This window comes from Saimiri boliviensis, chromosome 8 (assembly GCF_048565385.1).
Source record: "Saimiri boliviensis isolate mSaiBol1 chromosome 8, mSaiBol1.pri, whole genome shotgun sequence".
In the NCBI taxonomy this organism is placed as follows: Eukaryota; Metazoa; Chordata; class Mammalia; order Primates; family Cebidae; genus Saimiri; species Saimiri boliviensis.
The window spans coordinates 49358892-49381213 of NC_133456.1; the positions used below are offsets into that span (position 1 = coordinate 49358892).

General features: G+C 36.6%; 1 protein-coding gene across 10 annotated transcripts in view; it reads left to right on the plus strand.

Annotated features, from left to right (window-relative positions):
* The window catches only part of LOC120367205 (protein GVQW3-like), a 693292-nt gene that overhangs the window by 36944 nt on the left and 634026 nt on the right, over positions 1–22322 (plus strand). For 7 of the 10 annotated variants that reach the window (XR_012518800.1, XR_012518797.1, XR_012518798.1 and 4 more), the window contains one exon: positions 6764–6805. Coding sequence is in view for 3 of the 10 variants with exons in the window: in XM_074404472.1 (XP_074260573.1) it covers positions 6764–6805 (42 nt within the window). In the remaining 7 variants the exon portion in view is untranslated. Of the gene's footprint in view, positions 1–6763; positions 17081–22322 lie in introns of those variants that run through there. The other 3 variants (XR_012518801.1, XM_074404471.1, XM_074404470.1) reach the window with 3 other exon arrangements.

The window sequence follows — 22322 nt, forward strand, 5'->3', positions numbered from 1 at the left end:
ACTTCCAAATGCAAATGGGAAGAAATCCCTTCCTTCAATTGCTCCAGCTGTCCTTAGTCTAAAACACAAAATTCTAATCTGGATTCACAAGCCATGCCTGAGCCTGGATTATTTGTCAGGCCTCATCTGTTGTCAGCTTGTTCTTCTAAACTTATATTTTCTCTTGCCTCCAGAAATATTTTATTTTTTGCCTACAATTCTCTTGTCTGCCCTTCACCTTCTTTCAGTTCTCTCAAGTCATTCCCCCACGTCTTCCTTGACCACCTTTCTACCCCCATCAAGATTGGTTAGATGCCCCTCCTTTGTGCTCCCATTGCACCCATATCCTGTTAAAGCACTTAGCAAACAAAATGCATTGTTTACTTGCCTATCTCCCTAATAAGCAGTTACTGAATACATGAATTCCTTGTTTTCTTCTTTTTTTTTTTTTTTAAATGAGCCCTAACTACCCTCTCTGCTACCCTTCATTTTATTTTTTTTTTTTCTAGGCAAAAAATGATTTAAAGCAGAGTTTATTTCAGAAAATCATTTCAGACACATTTCCCCATGGAAACATTATACAAATTGTACTTATGTTCTCAGATAATTTGATATTGTTAATAACTCATATCTTAATAATTCCCCTTGGAATTTTCCTACATATTGTCATTGCTCTCTAATATCTCAATTTTCCTTTCTGCCCCTTCCCTATTTATCTCTTGTTTTCTTCTTCTGTAGCATCTCAGCCCCATTAAAGGTTAAATAGGCTTTTGTTTGCCTGGGACCTCTTTGCACCATTGGTTATTTGGGAAGTGGCGAATTGTAGTTCTTAGCAAGAAAATGTGGTAGCACACAGATAATGTTTATACCCTAGTTGAATCCACATCAGTTGGCCAATTGAATATTTCTTTGTTTATAGAAAACTGGAATGGCTAGAGGTTGTGATTGCTACAATGCCTATGACTCACTGACAATTACTGAAATGAGGTTGCAATTTTTCTGTATATGTTTTCTCTAGACAATTGCTAAGGTACTTTGTGGTCACTAAGGATAAAAGTAATAATGAACCAAGCACAGACCAGGTCAGCCATTTATATATACATATGTTGATTATTCAAGTTTATAAAGCCCAGGGCGTACACACACACATGCACACATGCACACACACATGCACATACTTGTTAACCTGTTATGATTAAAAGTTATCTTGCTGACATTATTTCCTGGGCTATCCATGTGAAAGAAAAATATTCTGTAATGAAAAATTTCTTCTGCCTTGTGGTTGTGACTCCTTGATGAGAGTTGAAATCCCCAAAACTGAATTGGCAATTTACTAATATCTGAGCAGTTAATATTCAGATTCATGTTGATCCAGCTCAAGAGTGCATTTGGACTGCCCTCTGATTGGCAAAATTTCTAAAACTGTGACTGTTTGCTTCACTGCCCTTCACCTATTAAGGCTGCCTGATGCTTTTGCTGAAACAAAGCAACTCTCATGGGCTGCCAGGTACCAAGGTTATCTGTCTTCTCATGTTGATTTCTGGCAGTCAGCAGGCATGCTGCTGTGTCTCTCGGTGTCCTTGTGCAGCAACAAGGGCTTGGTTGCTGCTGGTCAAACATGAAGGTTGTTTATATTAGTGCCTCAGGTACATGCTACTACTTCGTTGCTCTGTTCACCTAGACCTAACTGGCTAAGAAAAGTTTTTCAGTACACTCTTGATGTAGTTTTTCAGTCATCTTTATGTCTTATAAAGTTTGTTTGCAAAAGAAATCATTTTGCCTTCAGATTTTAGTGGTAGCAGCTTATACAGCTTATACTAAATTACTATAGCTTACATTTTGGAGGCATGCTCACCAAATTGTATAAATAATAGTTTTATACATAAGCTTAGCCTGTTGACCAGGTAGTTGGTATGCTAACAGCAATCCCTGGTCTAGTCTTTCACCTGTATGGGAGATAGCGTTTGGTCTTAGGATTATAATTTGTTGGTTGGTTATCATTTATCGAATCTCTCAAATGTTTAAATAATTGATATAGGCATTATAAGGAAGTTAAAGACTCTCTCATTGTATTAGCCACTCAAAATACATACTCATGAAATGGTCCTAAAACAATCCCATTAAGTACAAACCTATAAGTTAAATTCTAGTAAGTGCTGAGCTTAGAGTCAGGGAATGATCAGAATGAGGAAAAGTTCATTCATTCAACAAATTCAAAAAAATATATTTCGAGTATCTACCTTGTGCAAAGCAGTGTGCTAGGTTAGATGTTGGAGATAGCAAAATAAATCCATATGTTCACTAGCCTCAGGATCTTAAGAAGAAGACAGTGTATAAGAATGACATAAGTGGCTGCTCTATGGAGTAGCCATTCTTTTATTCCTTTACCTCTTTAATAATCTCGCTTTCACTTTGCACTGCAGCCTTGCCCTGAATTCTTTCTTGTGTGAGATCCAAGAACCCTCTCTTGGGATCTGGATCAGGGCCCTTTCCTGTGACATACTTCTAGTGACCACAAAAGCGGTAACAGTGCAGAAACCATGACCCAACAGCTACCTTTGGGTAAATGTTGGGGTCCTGTAACATATAGCTGGCGAACCATTGAAGGTACAATGCTGAAGAGACCCCTGACTCAAAGGAATATTGTCTGCACCCATCAGTTGGCTGACTTTGGGTAAGTGGGGTGCATATACCTGGGTAAAGAATGGGTTTAGGTTAGAGGCCCAACTTAGGGGAATGAGAGTCTCTCGTAAGACAGAGTGGGTTAGAGGCCACTCTTTTTGTTTATATTTTACTTTAAGTTCTGGGATACATGTGCAGAATGTACCAGTTTGTTTCGTAGCTGTACATGTCCATGGTTGTTTGTTGCACCTATCAACCTCTCATCTAGGTTTTAAGCCATGCATACATTAGGTATTTGTCCTAATGCTCTCCCTCCCCTTGTCCCTCAACAACCTGTGTGATGTTCCCCTCCCTGTGTTCATGTGTTCTCATTGTTCATCCCCCACTTATTAGTGAGAACATGCAGTGTTTAGTTTTCTGTTCCTGTGTTAGTTTGCTGAGAATGATGGCTTTCAGCTTCATCCATGTTCCTGCAAAAGACATGAATTCATTCTTTTTTATGGCTGCATAGTATTCAGTGGTATATATGTACCACATTTTCTTTATCAGTCTATCATTGATGGGCATTGGGTTGGTTCCAAGTCTTTGCTATTGTAAACAGTGCAGCAGCAAAACACATGTGTTTATGTGTCTTTATAGTAGAATGATTTATAATTCTTTGGGTACATACCTAGTAATGGGATTGCTGGGTCAAATGGTATTTCTGATTCTAGATCCTTGAGGAATCATCATGCTGACTTCCACAATGGTTGAACTAATTTACACTTCCACCAACAGTGTCAAAGCATTCCTGTTTTTCCATATCCTCTCCAGCATCTGTTATTTCCTGACCTATTAATAATCACCATTCTAACTGGTGTGAGATGGTACCTCATTGTGGTTTTGATTTGCATTTCTCTAATGACCAGTGATGATGAACTTTTTTTCACATGTTTGTTGGCCACATAAATGTCTTCTTTTGAGAAGTGTCTTATTTTGATAAGTGTCTGTTCATATTCTTTGCCCACATTTTGATGTGATTGTTTGGGTTTTGTTGTTGTTGTTGTTGTTGTTGTTTGTAAATTTGTTCAAAATCCTTGTTGATTCTGGTATTAGACCTTTGTCAGATGGGTAAATTGCAAAAATTTTATCTCATTTGGTAGGTTGTTGGTTCACTCTGATGCTAGTTTCTTTTGCTGTGCAGAAGCTCTTTATCTTAATTAAATGCCATTTGTCAATTTTGGCTTTTGTTGCAAGTGCTTTTGGTGTTTTAGTTGTTAAGTCTTTGTCCATGCTTATGTCCTGAATGGTATTTCCTAAGTTTTCTTATAGTGTGTTTATGGTTTTGGGTTTTATATTTAAGTCTTTAATCCATCTTAAGTTTTGTATAAGGTGTAAGGAAAGGGTCCAGTTTCAGTTTTCTGAATAGGGCTAGCCTGTTTTCCTGATTTTATTTATTGAATAGGAATCCTTTCCCCATCACTTGTCTTTGTCAGGTTTGTCAAAGATCAGATGGTTGTAGATATGTGGTGTTATTTCTGAGGTCTCTGTTCTGTTCCATTGGTTTATACATCTGTTTTGGTACCAATACCATGATGTTTTAATTACTGTAGCCTTGCAGTATAGTTTGAATTCAGGTATCATGATGCCTCCAGCTTTGTTCTCTTTACTTAGGATTGTGTTGGCTATACAGGCTCTGTTTTGGTTCCATATGAAACTTAAAGTAGTTTTTTCTAAATTTGTGAAAAAGGCCAATGGCAGCTTGATGGGAATAGCATTGAATCTATTAATTACTTTGGGCAGTATGGCCATTTTCACAATATTGATTCATCCTTTCCATGAGTATGGAATGTTTTTCCATTTGTTTGTGTCCTCTTTTATTTTCTTGAGTGGTGGTTTGTAGTTCTCCTTGAACAGGCCCTTCACATCCCTTGTAAGTTGTATTCCTGGGTGTTTTATTTTAATAGCAATTGTGAAGGGGAGTTCACTCATGACTTGGCTACTTGTCTGTTATTGGTGTATAGGAAAGCCTGTTATTTTTGCACACTGATTTTGTATTCTGAGACTTTGCTGAAATTGCTTATCAGGTTAAGGAGTTTTTGATATGAAATGATAGAGTTTTCTAAATATAGAGTCATGTCATCTGCACTCAGAGACAATTTGACTTGCTCTCTTCCCTTTCAAATGTGCTTTATTTCTTGCTCTTGCCTGATTGCCCTGGCCAGAAGTTCCAATACTATGTTGAATAAGAGTCTTGAGAGAGGACATCCTTGTCTTGTGCTGGTTTTCAAAGGGAATGCTTCCAGTTTTTGCCCATTCAGTATGATATTGGCTGTAGGTTTGTCATAAATAGCTCTTATTATTTTGAGATATGTTCCATCAATAACTAGTTTATTGAGAGTTTTTTGCATGAAGCGATGTTGAATTTTATCGAAAGCCTTCTCTGCCTCTATTGAGGGAATCATGTGGTTTTTGCCATTGCTTCTGTTTATGTGATGGATTATGTTTATTGATTCACATATGTTGAACCAGCCTTGCAACCCTGGGATGAAGCCAACTCAATTGTGGTGGATAAGCTTTTTGATGTGCTGCTGGATTTTAGTTTGCCAGTATTTTATTGAAAAGTTTGCATCGATGTTCATCAGGGATATTGGCTTGAAATTTTCTTTCTTTGTTGTGTCTCTGCCAGGTTTTGGTATCAGGATGATTCTGGCCTCATAACATGAATTAGGGAGGAGTCCCTTTTTTTGTACTGTTTTGAACAGTTTCAGGAGTGGTACCACCTCCTCTGTATCTCTGGTGGAATCGGCTGTGAATTTGTCTGGTCTTGGGAAGTTTTTGGTTGGTAGGCTATTAATTACTGTCTCAATTTCAGAACTTGTTATTGGTCTATTCAGGAATTTGATCTCTTCCTGGTTTAGTCTTGGGAGGGTGTATTTGTCCAGGAATTTATCCATTTCCACTCGAGTTTCCAGTTTATTTGTATAGGGGTGTTTGTAGTCTTCTCCGATGGTAGACAGTATTTCTGTGGGATCAGTGGTGATATCCTTTTTATCATTTTTCATACTGTCTACTTGATTCTTTTCTCTTTTCTTTTGTATTAGTCCAGCTAGCAGTCTATTTTGTTAATCTATTTGATCTATTTTGTTAATATTTTTTTAAAACCAACTCCTGGATTCATTGATTCTTTGAAGGGCTTTTCATGTCTCTATATCCTTCAGTTCTGCTGTGATCTTATTGCTTGTCTTCTGCTGCCTTTTGAACTTGTTTGCTTTTACTTATATAGTTTTTTTTTAAATTGTGATGTTAGTGTCTATTTTAGACCTTTCCTGCTTTCTGATGTGGGCAGTGCTATAAATTTCCCTCTAAACACTGCTTTAGCTGTGTCCCAGAGATTCTGGTACATTGTCTTTTTGTTCTCATTGGTTTTAGAGAGCTTCTTTATTTCCCATTCTTTCTTTTTTAATTTTGGTATTTACCCAGGAGTCATTCAGGAGCAGGTTATTCAATTTCCTTGTAGTTGTGTGGTTTTAAGTGAGTTTTAAATCCTGAGTCTTATTTAATTGCACTATGGTCTGAGCGACTGTTTGTTATGATTTCCATTCTTTTGCATTTGCTGAGGAGAGTTTTACTTCCAGTTATGTGGTTGATTTTAGAATAACTGCAATGTGATGCTGAGAAGAATATATATTCTGTTGATTTGGGATGGAGAGTTCTGTAGATATCTATTAGGTCTGTTTGGTCCAGAGCTGAGTTCAAGTCCTGAATATCCTTATTAATTTTCTGTCTTGTTGATCTGTCCATTGTTGACAGTGGAGGTTAAAATCTCCTGCTAGTATTGTGTCGGAGTCTAAGTCTCTTTGTTGGTCTCTAAGAACTTGTTTTATGAATCTTGGTGCTCCTGTATTAGGTGCATGTATATTTAGTATAGTTATCTTTTCTTGTTGCATTGAATCTTTTACCATTCTACCATTTTGTAATGTTCTTCTTTGTCTTTTTGATTTTTGTTGGTTTAAAGTCTGCTTATCAGAGACTTTTTTTTTTCTTTACATTAGCTTGGTAAATATTTCTTCATCTTTTTATTTTGAGTGTATGTATGTCTTTCCATGTGAGATGGGTCTCCTGAATACAGCACACCAATGGGTCTTGACTTTTTTTAAAAATATATTTTATTGCACTTTAGGTTCTGGGGTACATGAGCAGAACATGGAGGATCATTGCATAGGTACGTACATGCCAATGTGGTTTGCTGCCTCCATTCTCATCACCTATATTTGGCATTTCTATCCATGTTATCCCTCCCTAACTGCCTACCCCCTGCAGTCCCTCCCCTAATTCCCTCAACAGACCCCAGTGTGTGATGCTCCCCTCCTTGTGTCCATGTGTTCTCATTGTTCAACACCTGCTTATGTGTGAAAACATGTGGTATTTGCCTTTCTGCTCTTGCGTCAGTTTGCTGAGAATGATGGTTTCCAGGTTCATTCATGTCCCTACAAAGGACATGAACTCATCCTTTTTGTGGCTGCATAGTATTCCATGGTGTATATGTGCCACATTTTCTTTGTCCAGTGTATCATCCATGGGTATTTGGGTTGGTTCCAGGTCTTTGCTACTGTAAACAGTGCTGCAGTGAACATACATGTGCATGTGTCTTTATAATAGAATGATTTATAATCCTTTGACTATATACCCAGTAATAGAATTGCTGGGTCAAATGGAATTTCTATTTCTAGGTCCTTGAGGAATCGCCACACTGTCTTCCACAATGGTTGAACTAATTTACACTCCCACCAACAACGTAAAAGTGTTCCTATTTCTCCACATCCTCTCCAGCATCTGTTGTCTCCAGATTTTTTAATGATCACCATTGTAACTGGCATGAGATGGTATCTCAATGTAGTTTTGATTTGCATTTCTCTAATGACCAGTGATAATGAGCATTTTTTCATATGTTTGTTGGCCTCATAAATGTCTTCTTTTGAAAAGTGTCTGTTCATGTCCTTTGCCCACTGTTGAATGGGTTTCTTTGTTTTTTTTCCTTGTAAATCTGTTTTAGTTCTTTGTAGATTCTGGATATTAGCCTTTTGTCAGATGGGTAGATTGCAAACATTTTTTCCCATTCTGTTTGTTGCCGGTTCAATTTAATGATTGTTTCTTTTGCTGTACACAAGCTCTGGAGTTTAATTAGATCCCATTTGTCTATTTTGGCTTTTGTTGCCAATGCTTTTGGTGTTTTAGTCATGAAGTCCTTGCCTATGCCTATGTCCTGAATGGTTTTGCCTAGATTTTCTTTTAGGGTTTTTGTGGTATTAGGTCCTATGTTTAAGTCTTTAATCCATCTGGAGTTAATTTTAGTGTAAGGTGTCAGGAAGGGATGTAGTTTGTGCTTTCTGCACATGGCTAGCCAGTTTTCCCAACACCATTTATTAAACAGGGAATCCTTTCCCCACTGCTCGTTTTTGTCAGGTTTGACAAAGATCAGCTGATTGTAGATGTGTGATACTGCCTCTGAGGCCTCTGTTTTGTTCCATTGGTCTATATCTTTGTTTTGGTACCAGTTCCATGCTGTTTTGATTACTGTAGCCTTGTAGTATAGTTTGAAGTCAGGTAGCGTGATGCCTCCAGCTTTGTTCTTTTTGCTTAGAATTGACTTGGCTATGCAGGCTCTCTTTTGGTTCCGTATGAAATTTAAGGTGTTTTTTTCCACTTCTGTGAAGAGGATCATTGGTAGCTTGATGGGGATAGCATTGAATTTATAAATTACTTTGAGCAGTATGGCCATTTTCACGATATTGATTCTTCCTAACCATGAGCATGAACTATTTTTCCATCTGTTTGTGTCCTGTCTTATTTCCTTGAGAAGTGGCTTGTAGTTCTCCTTGAAGAGGTCCTTTACATCCTTTGCTACTTGTATTCCTAGATATTTTATTCTCTTTTTAGCAACTGTGAATGGCAGTTCATTCTTGATTTGGCTCTCTTTAAGTCTGTTATTGTTGTATAGGAATGCTTTGTGATTTCTGCACATTGATTTTGTATCCTGAGACTTTGCTGAAGTTGCTTATCATTTTCAGGAGATTTTGGGCTGAAACGATGGAGTCTTCCAAATATACAATCATGTCATCTGCAAATAGAGACAATTTGACTTCCTCCCTTTCTTCCTGGGATGTTCATGAATATCAACTAGACCAGGAGTTAACTGAATTAATTGAAGCAATAGAAAACCCAAGTAATATTTTAAACTCTGCTTAAAATGTTGCTGATCCTTTGTTTTATTTTTCAGAGTCAAGGAAACTTTTGAGCTATTTGCAGCTTGTAGGAATTGAGTAAAGTATACTGCTATGAGCAAAATTTGGAACATATTTGTTTCCCTCTACCTGATTTCTCCAGAATTTGGAAACTAGTTGTGAGATTCTTAACTTACTGCAATATAGTTATTTGCATAGATGCAATAAAATCTGTTTTCTATTGTAACAGGACACAATTAGAGAAACTGGTTATTTTACCAAGGCTTTAAATGGAATGGTGTGCTTTCCTTTAAGGAATCAAACTTGATTTGTAGAGCCAATAAAAGCCCTTTGTGGGGAACTGGCCTCATACCTTGCTTACACAGTCCCTGTACAGGGTTTTTAACCTATGGTAAGTAAAGAATGTCACTTTCTCATAGACCCAGGAGCCCCAAGTTATCCTGGAACCTCAAAAAGAGAGGAATTTACCCAATTCATAGATACTTGAGGGTACAAACCAATGGTAGGGCTCAGCTTTAAAAAAATCTTATCTAAGATTCCTTCTATGAGATAGTTCCATCAAAGCCAATTAAAAAAGAGCCCATGTAAAAAATAATTATACTTGCTGCATGTTGTACGAATAATCAGGCCAAGTATAATGAAGCAAATTAGTCTTACCATGATTTGTCTTTAAACTAGGAAACAGGAGAGAGAAATGTTATGTTTCAAGAACACCTGTTATTAGATTCTAGTCTCAGCTGTTTTTAAGTTTGTTTCTGCAATTTAGGCTAACCCTCCTTATTCCTGTAAACCAACCAGTGATTTCTGACTGTTGCTCAGAAGAAACAAGAGAGATGGGTAATGTAAAAATCTGGATCAGTATTCTAATTCTGGGCACATTACAATCAGCTAACGACCCCATATCAGCTTAGTTCCAACTGTTGCCCCGTTCATGAAAAGCCTTCTAAATTTAGTTTACTTGGGATTACTTCACTTATTTTGCTGTACTCTTGTGGAATATATTGCTATTATACTCTTTGTAGGAATATAGGACAAGCTTAGTAAATGTTTTCTTAAATTATACAATTATTAATCTTCCAGATATCACCTTTTGCCGAAACTCGAGAGTTATAAATGGACCTTACCATACTGATGCTTTCTGACTGAACTCCTCTCTACCCTGAATGCAAGAGACCCTCATGGTTAGCCAAGAATATTACCACCTCTATTCAGCCTGAAGAAGTTACAAAAGACAGATCTTTGTTCCCTTGTAACCTTTAGGATTAACAGTTCTCATATAAAAGGGGTGGGGGGCAGGATATGTCAGAGGCCTGTGAACCAGAGCAACTTTTTCTTAAGCAGGAGCTGGGTAAAGTGAGGGTGAAACCTATTGGGCTGCATTCCAAGATGGTTAAGGCATTCTAAGTCACAGGAGGAGAGCACGAAATTCAGGTCATAAAGACCTTGCTAATAAAACAGGATGCAGCAAAGAAGCCCACTTAAACCTACCAAAACCAAAATGGCCACGAGAGTGACCTCTGGTTGTCCTCACTGCTACACCCCCACCAGCGCCATGACAGTTTACAAATGCTAGGGCAACATCAAGAAGTTACCCTATAGTCTAAAAAGGGGAAGCATGAATAATCCACCCTTTGTTTAGCATATTATCAGGAAAAAACATAAAAATGGGTAACCAGCAGCCCTTAGGGCTTCTCTTCTATAGAGTAGCCATTCTTTTATTCCTTTACTTTCTTAATAAATTTGCTTTCATTAAAAAAATGATATGCATAAATTGCTGTAAGAATAAAAAGAAAGCTCCAAAAGGGAAGAAACTTTGAGAAATATGAAGAGAATCCATAAAATCCTGTATTGACAGTTCTAGACACAAGTGCTACTTTCAATGTCTGGTTTCCAGTTTCTTCAAGTAAAAATGATTCATCGTGCCAAACTTTATGCCAAACCTTCTATCAACAAACTGACCCTTTAGCATTCAGTAAAGTAAGAAGGCTAAACTTTGCAAACTTTTTGCAACCTTTTAGGACACTGATTAAATAAAACCATGAAGAAGGGCTTTGAAATTCAGTCTGAAAAGCCTATTTGACCAAGGAGGGCAATATATTGAGCAAATATTTGAATATGTGGTAAAGTAGCACAGACACAGTCAAGTGAGGCTATTGGTAAAACAGAAACACATTACTAACACAAGAAGATTCTTTACAACTTTTTGCAGTATCAGAACTCAGGTTAATGGTGTGTTCCACTGTCATACCCAGCTTCAGGCAATATTGTCCTTGTCTTAGTCTATTACTGTTGCTATGGAATGGACTAAGACTATTGCTGTGCTAAAATACCTTAGACTGAGTAACTTATAAATAACAGAAATTTATTTCTCATAGTTGTGGTGGTTGGGAAGCCCAAGATCAAGGTGCCAGCAGATTCAGTGTCTGTAAGGACTCACTCTTTGATTCCAAGATGGCAGCTTGTAACTGTGTCCTCCCAAGGGAACAAACACAATGTCCTTACATGGCTGAAGGGATGGAAGGGCAAAAAAGGGCCTAGCTCAATTTTTCTCCAGCCCTTTTATACGGCACTAAGCCCATCCATTAAAATGGAACTGGCATGGCCTAATCTCCTCCTAAAGGACCCGCTTTTTAACACAGCTGCATTGGGGATTTAGTTCCAGCATGAATTTTGGAGGGAACACAAATATTCAAACCATAGAGGTCCTAAAATATCATAGACCATTAAGATCTAGTAGAAATGCAGCATGAGCCACATAAAAATTTTTAGTAGTCACATTAAAAATAGTAGAAAGAGATAAAATTAATTTTGTCAATATATTTTGTTTATTCCACTATATCTAAAATGTTATTTCAATATATAATCTTGTAAAAAATTGTTAATGAGAAATTTTACTTCTTTTTTTCACCAAGTCTGTAATATTTTGTGCCTTTCATACTTATAGCACACCTCAGGACTAGCCACATTGTAAGAGCTCAATAGCCACATGCAGCTAATTGCTACCATATTGGATAGTACAGTTCTAGTCATGTATAAAATATCCTGTTTTTAAGATTCTCCATGGTAATAATTCTTTAACATTTTTCTGGGACCCCATTCCAGTTTTCAGAGATGCTCTAAAAATGCTCTCAAATGTACCCCAATTATTCATCATCATACAATAAATATTTATTGAATCTCATATGCTGGATTTTATATTAGGTGTTGGGATATAATGGTGAGCATCAAGACTGTGGTTCCTGCTCCAGGGTGCTTACACTAATATAAAAGAGAAATATTAAACAAATGAGCAAATCAAATCTGTACTTGTGACATGAGTTGGGATGGAAAAGTTCAGTGAACTATGAGGATTTGTAACAGGAGGACCTCTCTTACTCTGGAGGGACTAAGACAGCTTCCCCAATGAAATGGTCTTTGACTTGAAATCAGAGCCTCTTATGTATGGCAGGGCTCTGAGGCAAGAAAGAGTTTGCTGTTTTCAAGGAACTAACAGGAGAATGGTGTGACTCCAGTGGAAAAATCTAAGGCAAGAATGATTCAAAACGAAGTAGGGGAGTTAGGCAGAGACCAAATACACGTGGCCTTTAGATCATATTAAGAACCAGGATCTTCCTCCAAAAAGTAACAGAAACCATGGTACTACTGGATTTACATATTAGAATATCACACTGTTGTAAACTGGAGAATAGATCTGAAGGAAAATGGGTGAATGTGAGAAGACCTTTCTGGGAACTATTTTCTAATCCAAGTAAGAGGATTGAGGCAGTGGCTGTCTGACACCACAAACTGATGACCTTGAGACATATTTAGTAAATAAAACAGCTAGGATTCTGTGACTGATTGAGTGGAGGAGAGTGCAGGGAATGGGGATGAGGCATTTCCAAGCTGACTCCTGGCTTTCTGACTCGTTCAAATAAGTGGATGTGCATGTGTTGTTTCTTAAAGATAGTTCTCTTAGCTCTCTGGATAGAAATTTTACAGTAAGATTTTCCTCATCGGAAATAAAAACAAATACAATGTACCTGTCATTTCTTTCTTGTGTCAGAATGTTGTAATTCTTTGGTGTTAAGGGTAGGATGATATAAAGAAAAAAAACTAACAATGAGCTTCTGCTCATCTGTTAAGCTTTACTGACTGAATAGTCACTCAGTAAGTAAATTGGATGAGTCACTTAATGATTTTACTGTTTTGAAAGCCAGTGTCTGTTTTCTTAGAAACTAAATGATTTTTTTCATGACACAAAGTATTACTGCCGTTGTACTGTCATGAGTATTATGACAGATTTTTCAGGGGAAGGTTAAAGGAAAACAATCAGAGGAACAATTTGACCCTGAAGTTTTGTAAACCAATTAAGAAACAGCAATAAAGCTTTTATTGTTCTTTACAATTGGTTTGCACAGATTTGTAATTATTCTTAACTAATCATTAAAAATTATATCCCTTGTAAAATTAGTTATTAAATACCTAATTTACTTCCTGTTTAAAGTCAAATCACATGAAAATTCCAAATTACCAAATAGTTCAAAATAGTTGGACACTGACAATCATGTTCATTCATTTATTTATTCATTCATGGGATAATAATTAAGTGGCTAGATACTTAATGGAATAGACAGTCCTTCAGGAGTTTATACTATAGTGGTGAAGGCATCAATGAATAAACACATAAATATAAAATGCATTGTCAGTAGTGGTAAGTATTATTATAAAAACCGACAGGGATAAAAAGCCATAGAGCCGGGCATGGTGGCTCATGCCTGTAATCTTAGCACTTTGGGAGGCCAAGGTGGGTGGATCACAAGGTCAGGAGATAGATACCATCCTGGCTAACATTGTGAAACCCTGTATGTACTAAAAATACAAAAATTAGCTGAATGTGTTGGTGCATGCCTATAATCTCAGCTTCTTGGGAGGCTGAGGCACGAGAATCACTTTAACCCAGGAGGCGGAGGTTGCAGTGAGTTTACATCATGCCACTGCACTCCAGCCTGGTGATAGAGTAAGACTCTGTCTCAAAAAAAAAAAAAAATCACAAAAGCCATAGAGCAATGAGATCTGTCTTAGTTCCATGATGAAGGAATATCTCTCAAAATGAAAATATTTGAGCAGTGTCCTAAGGAAGTGGGGGAGTGATCTGGGAAAATATCTGGGGTAAAGAGCCTTTTAGGCACAGGGAAGCAAGTGCAAAGATTCTGTAGTGGGCATGATGCATCTTCCAGGAACAGCAAGGAAGCCGGTGCTGCTAAGCTACAGTGAGGAAGGTGCTATAGTTTGGATATGATTGTCCCTAAAAAAACTTATGTTGAAATTTGATTCCCAATATGGTGGTGTTGGGAGGTGGGGCCTAGTGAGAGATGTTTGGATCATAGGGGTAGATCCCTCATGAATGGCTCCATGTATTTTTACAATAGTTAGTTCTTACTCTGGCAAGACTAGATTAGTTCTTATGAAAATGGATTAACTGCTGCAAGAGTGGGTTGTTATAAAGTCAGAGCATCCATTGTGTTTTCTCTCTTCACCTGTCTGCTTTCCTTTTGAGCTTTTCCAGCCAGAAGCCAGAACTTTCCCCTTAAACTTCCCAGCCTGCAGAACCACGAGCTAAATAAACCACTTTTCTTTAAAAATTTCCCAGTCTTAGGTATTCTATTATAGCCACATGAGACAGACTAAGATAGAGGGAACAATGGAGGAAATGAAATCAAAGAGGTGATAAAAAGCTACATTATGATAATACTTAAGGTCATATAAAGATTTTGGTTTTTATTCTAACCAAATAGAATGATGGGAGCCATTTGGAAGTTTTCGAGCAGGAGAAAGATTAGAGTTTACATGCAGGATATATGAGAAAGAAGAATATCAGTCATGATCCCTAGGTTTTTGGCCTGAGCAATTGGATTCATGGTGACACCATTTATTGAGGTGGTAAAAACAGATGAGGAATGAATTTAGAGGAGAAATTGAAATAGTTCAGTTTGGAGCATGTAAAATTGGAAACTGGACATTCAAGTAGAGGGGATAACTGAAAACTTTATTCTAGCATTATGTGTGATAGCAAAACATTGGGCTTTCCAAATGTTCATCAGTAGGGCAGGGACTTGTTAAATAACCTTTGTTACAGCAGCATAGTAAATTACTATGAGTCTGTAAAGAGAACGAGGCATACCTTCTATAGAGGACCTCTGGGATATGTATTATATATTTAAAAAAAGAAAGATAGAGTAAAATAGTATGTATTGCATGTTACCACTTTTAAAGGGTAGATACTATGGTTTTAATGTGTCTCCCAAAGTCTATGTATTGAAAAGTTAGTTCCCAATGCAACAGTGTGGAGAGCTGGGACCATTAAGTGGTGATTAGGTCCTGAGGGCTCTGCTCTTAATGAATGAATTAATGTCATTATTGTGGGAGGGGGGTTAGTTATCATGGAGTGGGTTCCTAATAAATGGGTGAATTTGGCCCACTTCCTCTCTTGTGCACATGTGATCGCTTGCCTTCTTCCTTATTCCATGGGATGATGCAGTAAGAAGGCCTTCACCAGATGTGGGCCCCTCAACCTTGGACTTTCAAGCCTCCAGAACTGTTAAGAAATAATTTTGTGTTCTTTATAAATTACTCAGTCTATGATATTCTGTTACAGTATCACAAAACAGACTAAGACAGTGAGGTAGAAATACACCTATGTTTGGGTTGGGCATGGTGGTTCATGCCTGTAATCCCAGCACTTTGGGAGGCCAAGGTGGGCAGATCACCAGATCAGGAGTTCAATACCAGTCTGGCCAACATAGGGAAACCTATCTCTAATAAACATACAAAAAATTATTGGGGTGTGGTGGTGAGCACCTGTAATCCCAGTTACTCAGAGGCTGAGACAGGAGAATACCATGAACCTGGAAGGTGGAGATTTCAGTGAGCCAAGATCATGCCATTGGACTCCACCCTGGGTGACAGTGCAAGACTGTCTCAAAAAAAAATTACATCTATGTTTGTATATATAATATATAGTTACATATATATATATATATATAGTTGACAAAACATAGTGATTATTATTTAGGAGGTAGAAAATAGTGTAAAGGAGACAGAGATAGAAGGTAGATTTCTCTGAACATAATTTGATTTTTAGATTTGACTTTGTAACAATGTAAATATTTTATGTAATTATAAAACAAAATTAAATTAAAAATGATTCCAAAAATCAGAAGCAAACTAAAGCAAATCAATCTAAATATATTGAGTTGGTGGCATAACCACAGAGAGGGGAATTATTTCAAGTAAGTTTAAATTATAGTTAATTATATTAAAGCTTTCTGTATATTCCTAGTGGATTATATCTAAAGGACCAACTGAAAAACAAAAAGGACAAAATAATCTTAAACTGGTTTTGATAGTCATATTATTGGTGGTAATATAGGTGCCGTTTTCAAACTGAAGAGCATGTAATGTGGGATAAAGTAAATAGGAAATAATATGATAATGAGATGCTGAGAGCTGGGACATTTGGTATAGGATAAAAGAGATAGATGGATGTAATAAGACTGATGAGCTTTATAAAAGTTCTGCAGTCTTGGGTGATTTGAATTGGAAGAACACATGCTCTACTTTATTGTTTTGTAAAAAGTATTTTGTAGACCTTTCCCTAAAATAACATGAAAAACAATGATAATTTCGTAGTAGTGAATACCTCTACTGTCCTGAATGTGGTCTCTTTATCTTCATTCTCATTAAAAGGAACCAGAATTTCATGAGTAAATGAAAGATTATAGAATCTATTGCAGAAAGTTTACAGCACAAGCCTAGAACATCTTGTCTTACCAGAAAGTATGCTAAATATTAGCAAATGGGTACAGAAATAATCTTGAGCAGGTTTTTTTCCCGGACAAAATATGGGACACTTTGAACATAATTAGGAAGAGAATTATAGCAAATTGAAGCATATGAAATAGGTTTAAATTTATGAATTTATAATGATAAAGAAATTATTTGTCACTTTTGGAAAATTCTAGGTAATCAACTCACTGGTCTGAAAAAGAAAGGTAATAATATTCTTTTTTTTTTTTTTTTTTTTTTGAGAAGGAATCTTGCTCTATTGTGCAGGCTGGCACGATCTTGGCTCATTGCAACCTCTGCCTCCCAGGTTTGAGCAATTCTCCTGTCTCAGTCTCCCAAGTAGCTGGGATTACAGGCATGTGCCACCATGCCTGGCTACATTTTGTATTTTTAGTAGAGACAGGGTTTCATCATCTTGGCCAGGCTAGTCTTGAACTCCCGACCTCAGGTGATCCGCCCGCCTCAGCCTTCCAAAGTCCTGGGGTTACAGGCATGAGCCACCGTGCCTGGCCAAACTAAGAATATTCTTATCTTTTTCCATCCAAACTGTATGCTTGGATAACCAAATATTTGATGAGGAAAAATGTCTGCTTACAGATATTCCAAAGAATAGATAAAGAAGGTAGAATTTGAGTATCACTATTTTGCAGTCCTAATAAGTTAGTGGATCTCAGCAGTGATCACTAATTGTTGCTGACATCCCATTCAAAGAATCACCTAGGCATTATTTGCCTTCTGATGGAAATATGTGGCATCCCTTATGAGCTATTCTTGCCAAAAAATAATGAAACCCTCTGGATCTAACAACCAACATACAGGACATACTAGATGCAGAAGAACATGTTGAATCACACCATGGGGATGTGATCAGCAAAATCCAAACTATAGGATACTCCAGAAGGGAATAAAAATCAGTGCATGAACAAATTTATTTTAAGGAAAATAAAGAAGAAATAAGAGGGGCAAATATCAACCAACTTCAGGTACTGACCTTATTTGGGTCCTGGTTTTAACACACAAAAAAAGAAGATTGGAAAAGAGAGAGAGAAAGAGTTAGGTAATACTTGTAGAATTTCAATACTTGTAGAAAATCGACCATTGATTGAATATTTGATAATATTAAGGAATTATTATAGATTAGAAACAAGACACCCAAGTGGTAATAAGCACATCTATTACCCAGATCTTAGTTTCCAAATATCATTCCCTAGTAAAGGAATCAAGTTTCTTTGGAAAAAAATGGCTGCTTTGAGGGAAAATACAAAGAAGTCTGGTGCTATAAAACAAGTGTTCAGGGACTAATGAAGATGTGAAAAATCACAGAAGCTGATGAGCAGGGCTTTCCACTGTGAAAATCTGGGACAATTTGAGCATCAAAAAATTATGAAAGTAATAAATTATAGCACACTGAATGAAAGAGATTTCTGAGTCCATGAGATACTTAAAGAGAGAGAGGGGGAAATAGAGAAAGGGAAATATGAGGGAAAGTTCTTATTCAGAGACAGTAGGGGCATAAAAATGTCAGCCAATAAAAAGTAGAAGGAATTGCAGAATTAGGAAATCTTTCTTTTGCTGTTATTTATGTAATACTTTAGCTAGGTAAAGACTGTTGATAGAAGCTGTAACTATTGGAGAATAGAGTATTTACGTGATAGTGAAATGACCTTCTCACAGATAAACTGCTAATTACAAAAAGATAAAATGTACCTTCAGCAAGTGATCAAATTTATTTTTGTGAGGAGAGGTACTGACATCAATGACGATAATATTTCAACCTTTTTTTTCAGATACAAGTACATATCATTTATTTAGTGTTCTTACATAAAAGATGTTTCAACTGAATCTAATAATGAGAAAATAAACAAATCCATAATATGGAGTGATCAGTAAGACAACTGGTCTTTATACTTAAAAAAAATCAGGGTCATAAAAACCAGATGATATAAAAATACTATTCTAAATTAAAAGAGGATGAAGAGACATAACAAGGAAATGCAATGTGTGGAACTTGATTTGGATACTAGTTTGTGGGGAAAATGCTATAAAAGGCATATTGGAGGCTACTGGGGATACATAAAGACAGTATATTAGATGATGTTACTAAATTATTATCAATTTCTAAAAATAATCATGGTATTGTGGTTATGTAGGAGAATGTCTTTACTCTCAGAAGACACTGGCTGGAGTATTTAAGGGTAAAGTATTACAATGTCTTTAATTTGCTTTCAAATCGTTCTTAAAATATCTGCATGTATATATATATTAAGAGAGACTAAAAATGTGGCAGAATATTAAAACTGATGAAACATGGTGAAGGTATACAGGCATTTATTGTCCTAAAGCTCTGTATATTTTTTTCTGTAGACTTGAATATTTTTTCTAATAAAAAAAATGGAAAAAATGAAAGAAAAACAAAAAGATCACTTAGCTTAAAAATTTTGTGTTTACTTAGAACTTATTAATATGCATTAATTTTCGATCTTTTAATGTTAAACCAAGTGCTTCTCTTTGAGTAAAGGATTGTATCTATCTTGCATAAATCACATTATAATTATAAAGGTCTCCATTTTCAGTAATTGTAAAATGAAGTAAAGTCACCTGCAAAGCAATGAATACAGAATTCTTCTAAATTTATTTTATTTCTTCCTTTAATCTTTTACCTTTATCTCTCCTACAATCCCTTTTTATTTCTATCCAAGGCATTCAGGCTTGTTTTTAGAAAACAAGCAACTCTTTCTTCTCATATTACATTGCATCAGTTTACATATGTAATTAAATGTTATAATTGAAACAAGTACAACTGATAGTAGTAAGTTTGGGGACAAATACAGCTCACTTTTTGTAAGTGTACAGCTCAACTGATGGGAAATGAAAAAGTGCATGGAGGCTAATAAGAGATTAGCCTACCAGTTACCAGTTTTTAGTGGCTATAGTATCCAGTTGGAATATTTTACAGTAAAACTGTAGACAGTTGCTTAACCTAGTAGATTACTTGAGTAGAAATTAATTAGAAAGGTTCTACGATAGTGAAATATTCACTCGACCTATGTTGCAACACGAATCCAAGTTGCTCATCTATAGTGAAATTCTGCCCATAGCTCTCTGCCCTGGTCAAATTAGTTTATGAAAATTCTCTTCTGTTTAGATTAGAACCAAGGTCCTTCCCCCAGTCAAGCTAAATAAAATGGTTTCAGACCTCATGACAATAACAAATGGGCAGATTTAGGTCATTTTTCTTTCCTTTTATTCTATTACTCATTCCCATCCCCACTAATATGAAGCTGTTCATTCTGAAGTTGTTATTTGGGTACTGTTTCAGTATCTGCTGGGAGTGTGACATGGAATCATGAATTTCATACTTGTTAGTTAGTAGTACTTGTGGATCATTTATGAGACAATTACAATGAAGTTCTGACTCTGTTGAAGCAGTATTGAAAGTAGGTTTAGCTTTCACTTTCTAAAAAAGAAAGGTTGCCTGCTTGCTTTGTGAGCCCTGAGAATGCTGTCCTGAGGAAGATGGGTGTCTCTTTCTTGTAAGTGGCATGTCAGACAGCTGGATTAGATTTTTGTCTCTGTTCATTGAACTCCTTCTCAGCTCTCCAAGTAGGGGAGGATAAGAAAACTGTTGACAGAGGCTTCCAGCAGATTTGTAGGTGCCAGCATCTTTCTTCTCTAGGGCCTGCTGCACTTAAATGCTACTCTTCCCTTCAGGGCACCTTTCAGGTTCTGGCTTTTTCAGACAAAGCAAGAGACCCTAATTATTTCACTTTCAATCAATTTTGAAACCTCAAAGACCAAAATTGTCTCTTCAGATCCACTCAGATGCCAAAAAGAGGTGTGCAAGGGAAATTGCTGCACATCTACCAGTGGCTGTAGAATTCTAAGCCATCTTTTGCTTTTATTTTCTATGCAGTGGTCAAGCATTGTTGCTAACACTCAAATAAGTAAAAATAAAATGTTTCAATAAATACCTTAGAGAATAGGGTCGATTTTTCATTGAAAAGTCACAATGACTTTTCAATTGTAGGCTTTACTACAATTTTTCGCTGCAGTAAAAAAGTCATTGTGACAGGCTTTACTATAATTCATTGACCAATCCACTTCTTATACGATGGATAATAGTGCTCACTCTGCCCTGAAAGTCAGATGTGATCATGGGACTTGACTTTGGCCAGTGAACTGTAGAGGATGTGTTTAATTTCCAGTGCTCAAATTTCTACCTCTCTCTTCTCCAGCCTATTGAACATCTGATTTCATAAAACCTTTGAGGATAAAGCACTTCAGATTGTCAGTCTGATTGTTTCTTTTACTAACTTTATCTGAATTATTGCCTATTTATACACATATCTCAATTTACTTAATAGAGGTTTTCAGAAAGAAAACACATATAAATGGAATTTTAAAATGTTTCCTATGCCCAAAGGAAGTCCTAGTATGCATATTTCCTCCTTTTCATACATTGACTTTTTCTAAAGCAGAGCATGCTGGATATTCTTTCAGCAGATATTCTTTTTCCATTAGCTGTTGCATCGTTTTCTAGAAGATGGCTATTTCACTTATCAAACAAATGTTTACTGAGCACTTGCTCCATGGAAGTCCTGGATGCCCATATTTATGTGAGGCTGTAACCGTACCTAAATATTATGGGTGTTTGCTGCTATGGAGTGAACTGTGTCCCTCCAAAATTCATACATTGAAGCCCTAACCCCCAATGTGACCATATTTGGAGATGGAACATGTAGGCAGTAAAGTTAAATGAGATCATAAGGGTTGGGCCATAATTTGATAGTTGGCCTTCTAAGAAGAGGAAGAATGAGAGAGCTCTTACTCGCTCCTTTCCACATGCATATACCTAGGGAAGAGCATGCAGGCATACCCAGGAAAACAGCCCTCACCAGCATTTGACTAAGCTGGTATCCTGATCTTAGATTTCCCAGCCCCCACTGGACAAAACAAATCTCCGTTATTTAAACCACCCAGTCTATGGTATTAACAGCAGCTCAAGCTGACTAATACATTTGCCAAATCAAAAAATTTTACAAATGGAATCCTTGTGAATCCTGTAAGAAATAAATCTAGAGCAACAAAATAAAAGAACCATATGTAGCTGATTGTAAACTTATTAAATCTGAAATCCAAAATTCTCATTAAATTTCAAAAAAATATATATAAGAAGTCTAATAAAAGACTGAAAAAAATGCATGGATGTCAGATTCATGATGGCATATTAAAGGAGACCAGATTTCTAACCCTGGAAGATAAAATGGGGGAGAACAACAAATAATCCAATGCAATCAACTCATTTATTAAACAAGTGCTCAGGATTGCCAATAGACAATATATCTCAAGGTATAGACCAAGGTTATCTGTGCCAGAATCATATCGGTGTGCCTGTTAGATACCCAGTCTCTGGCACCTTGACACAGTCATACTCAATTTCTTAGAGGTGAAGTCTGGGAATCTTCGTTTTAAACAAATTCTCTATTTGATCCATAAGTACATTAATATCAGAGATAGCCTACTTTAGGCATTGTAGGCCTACATAAGAAATACTCGTCTTTGTCCTTGCAGTGAGATGCTTACAGTTAACATGCATGAAATAGAAGATGAATCAACATGGGATGTGATCAAGTGCTCGAATGTGTGATACAGAGTGTAATGTAGTATTTT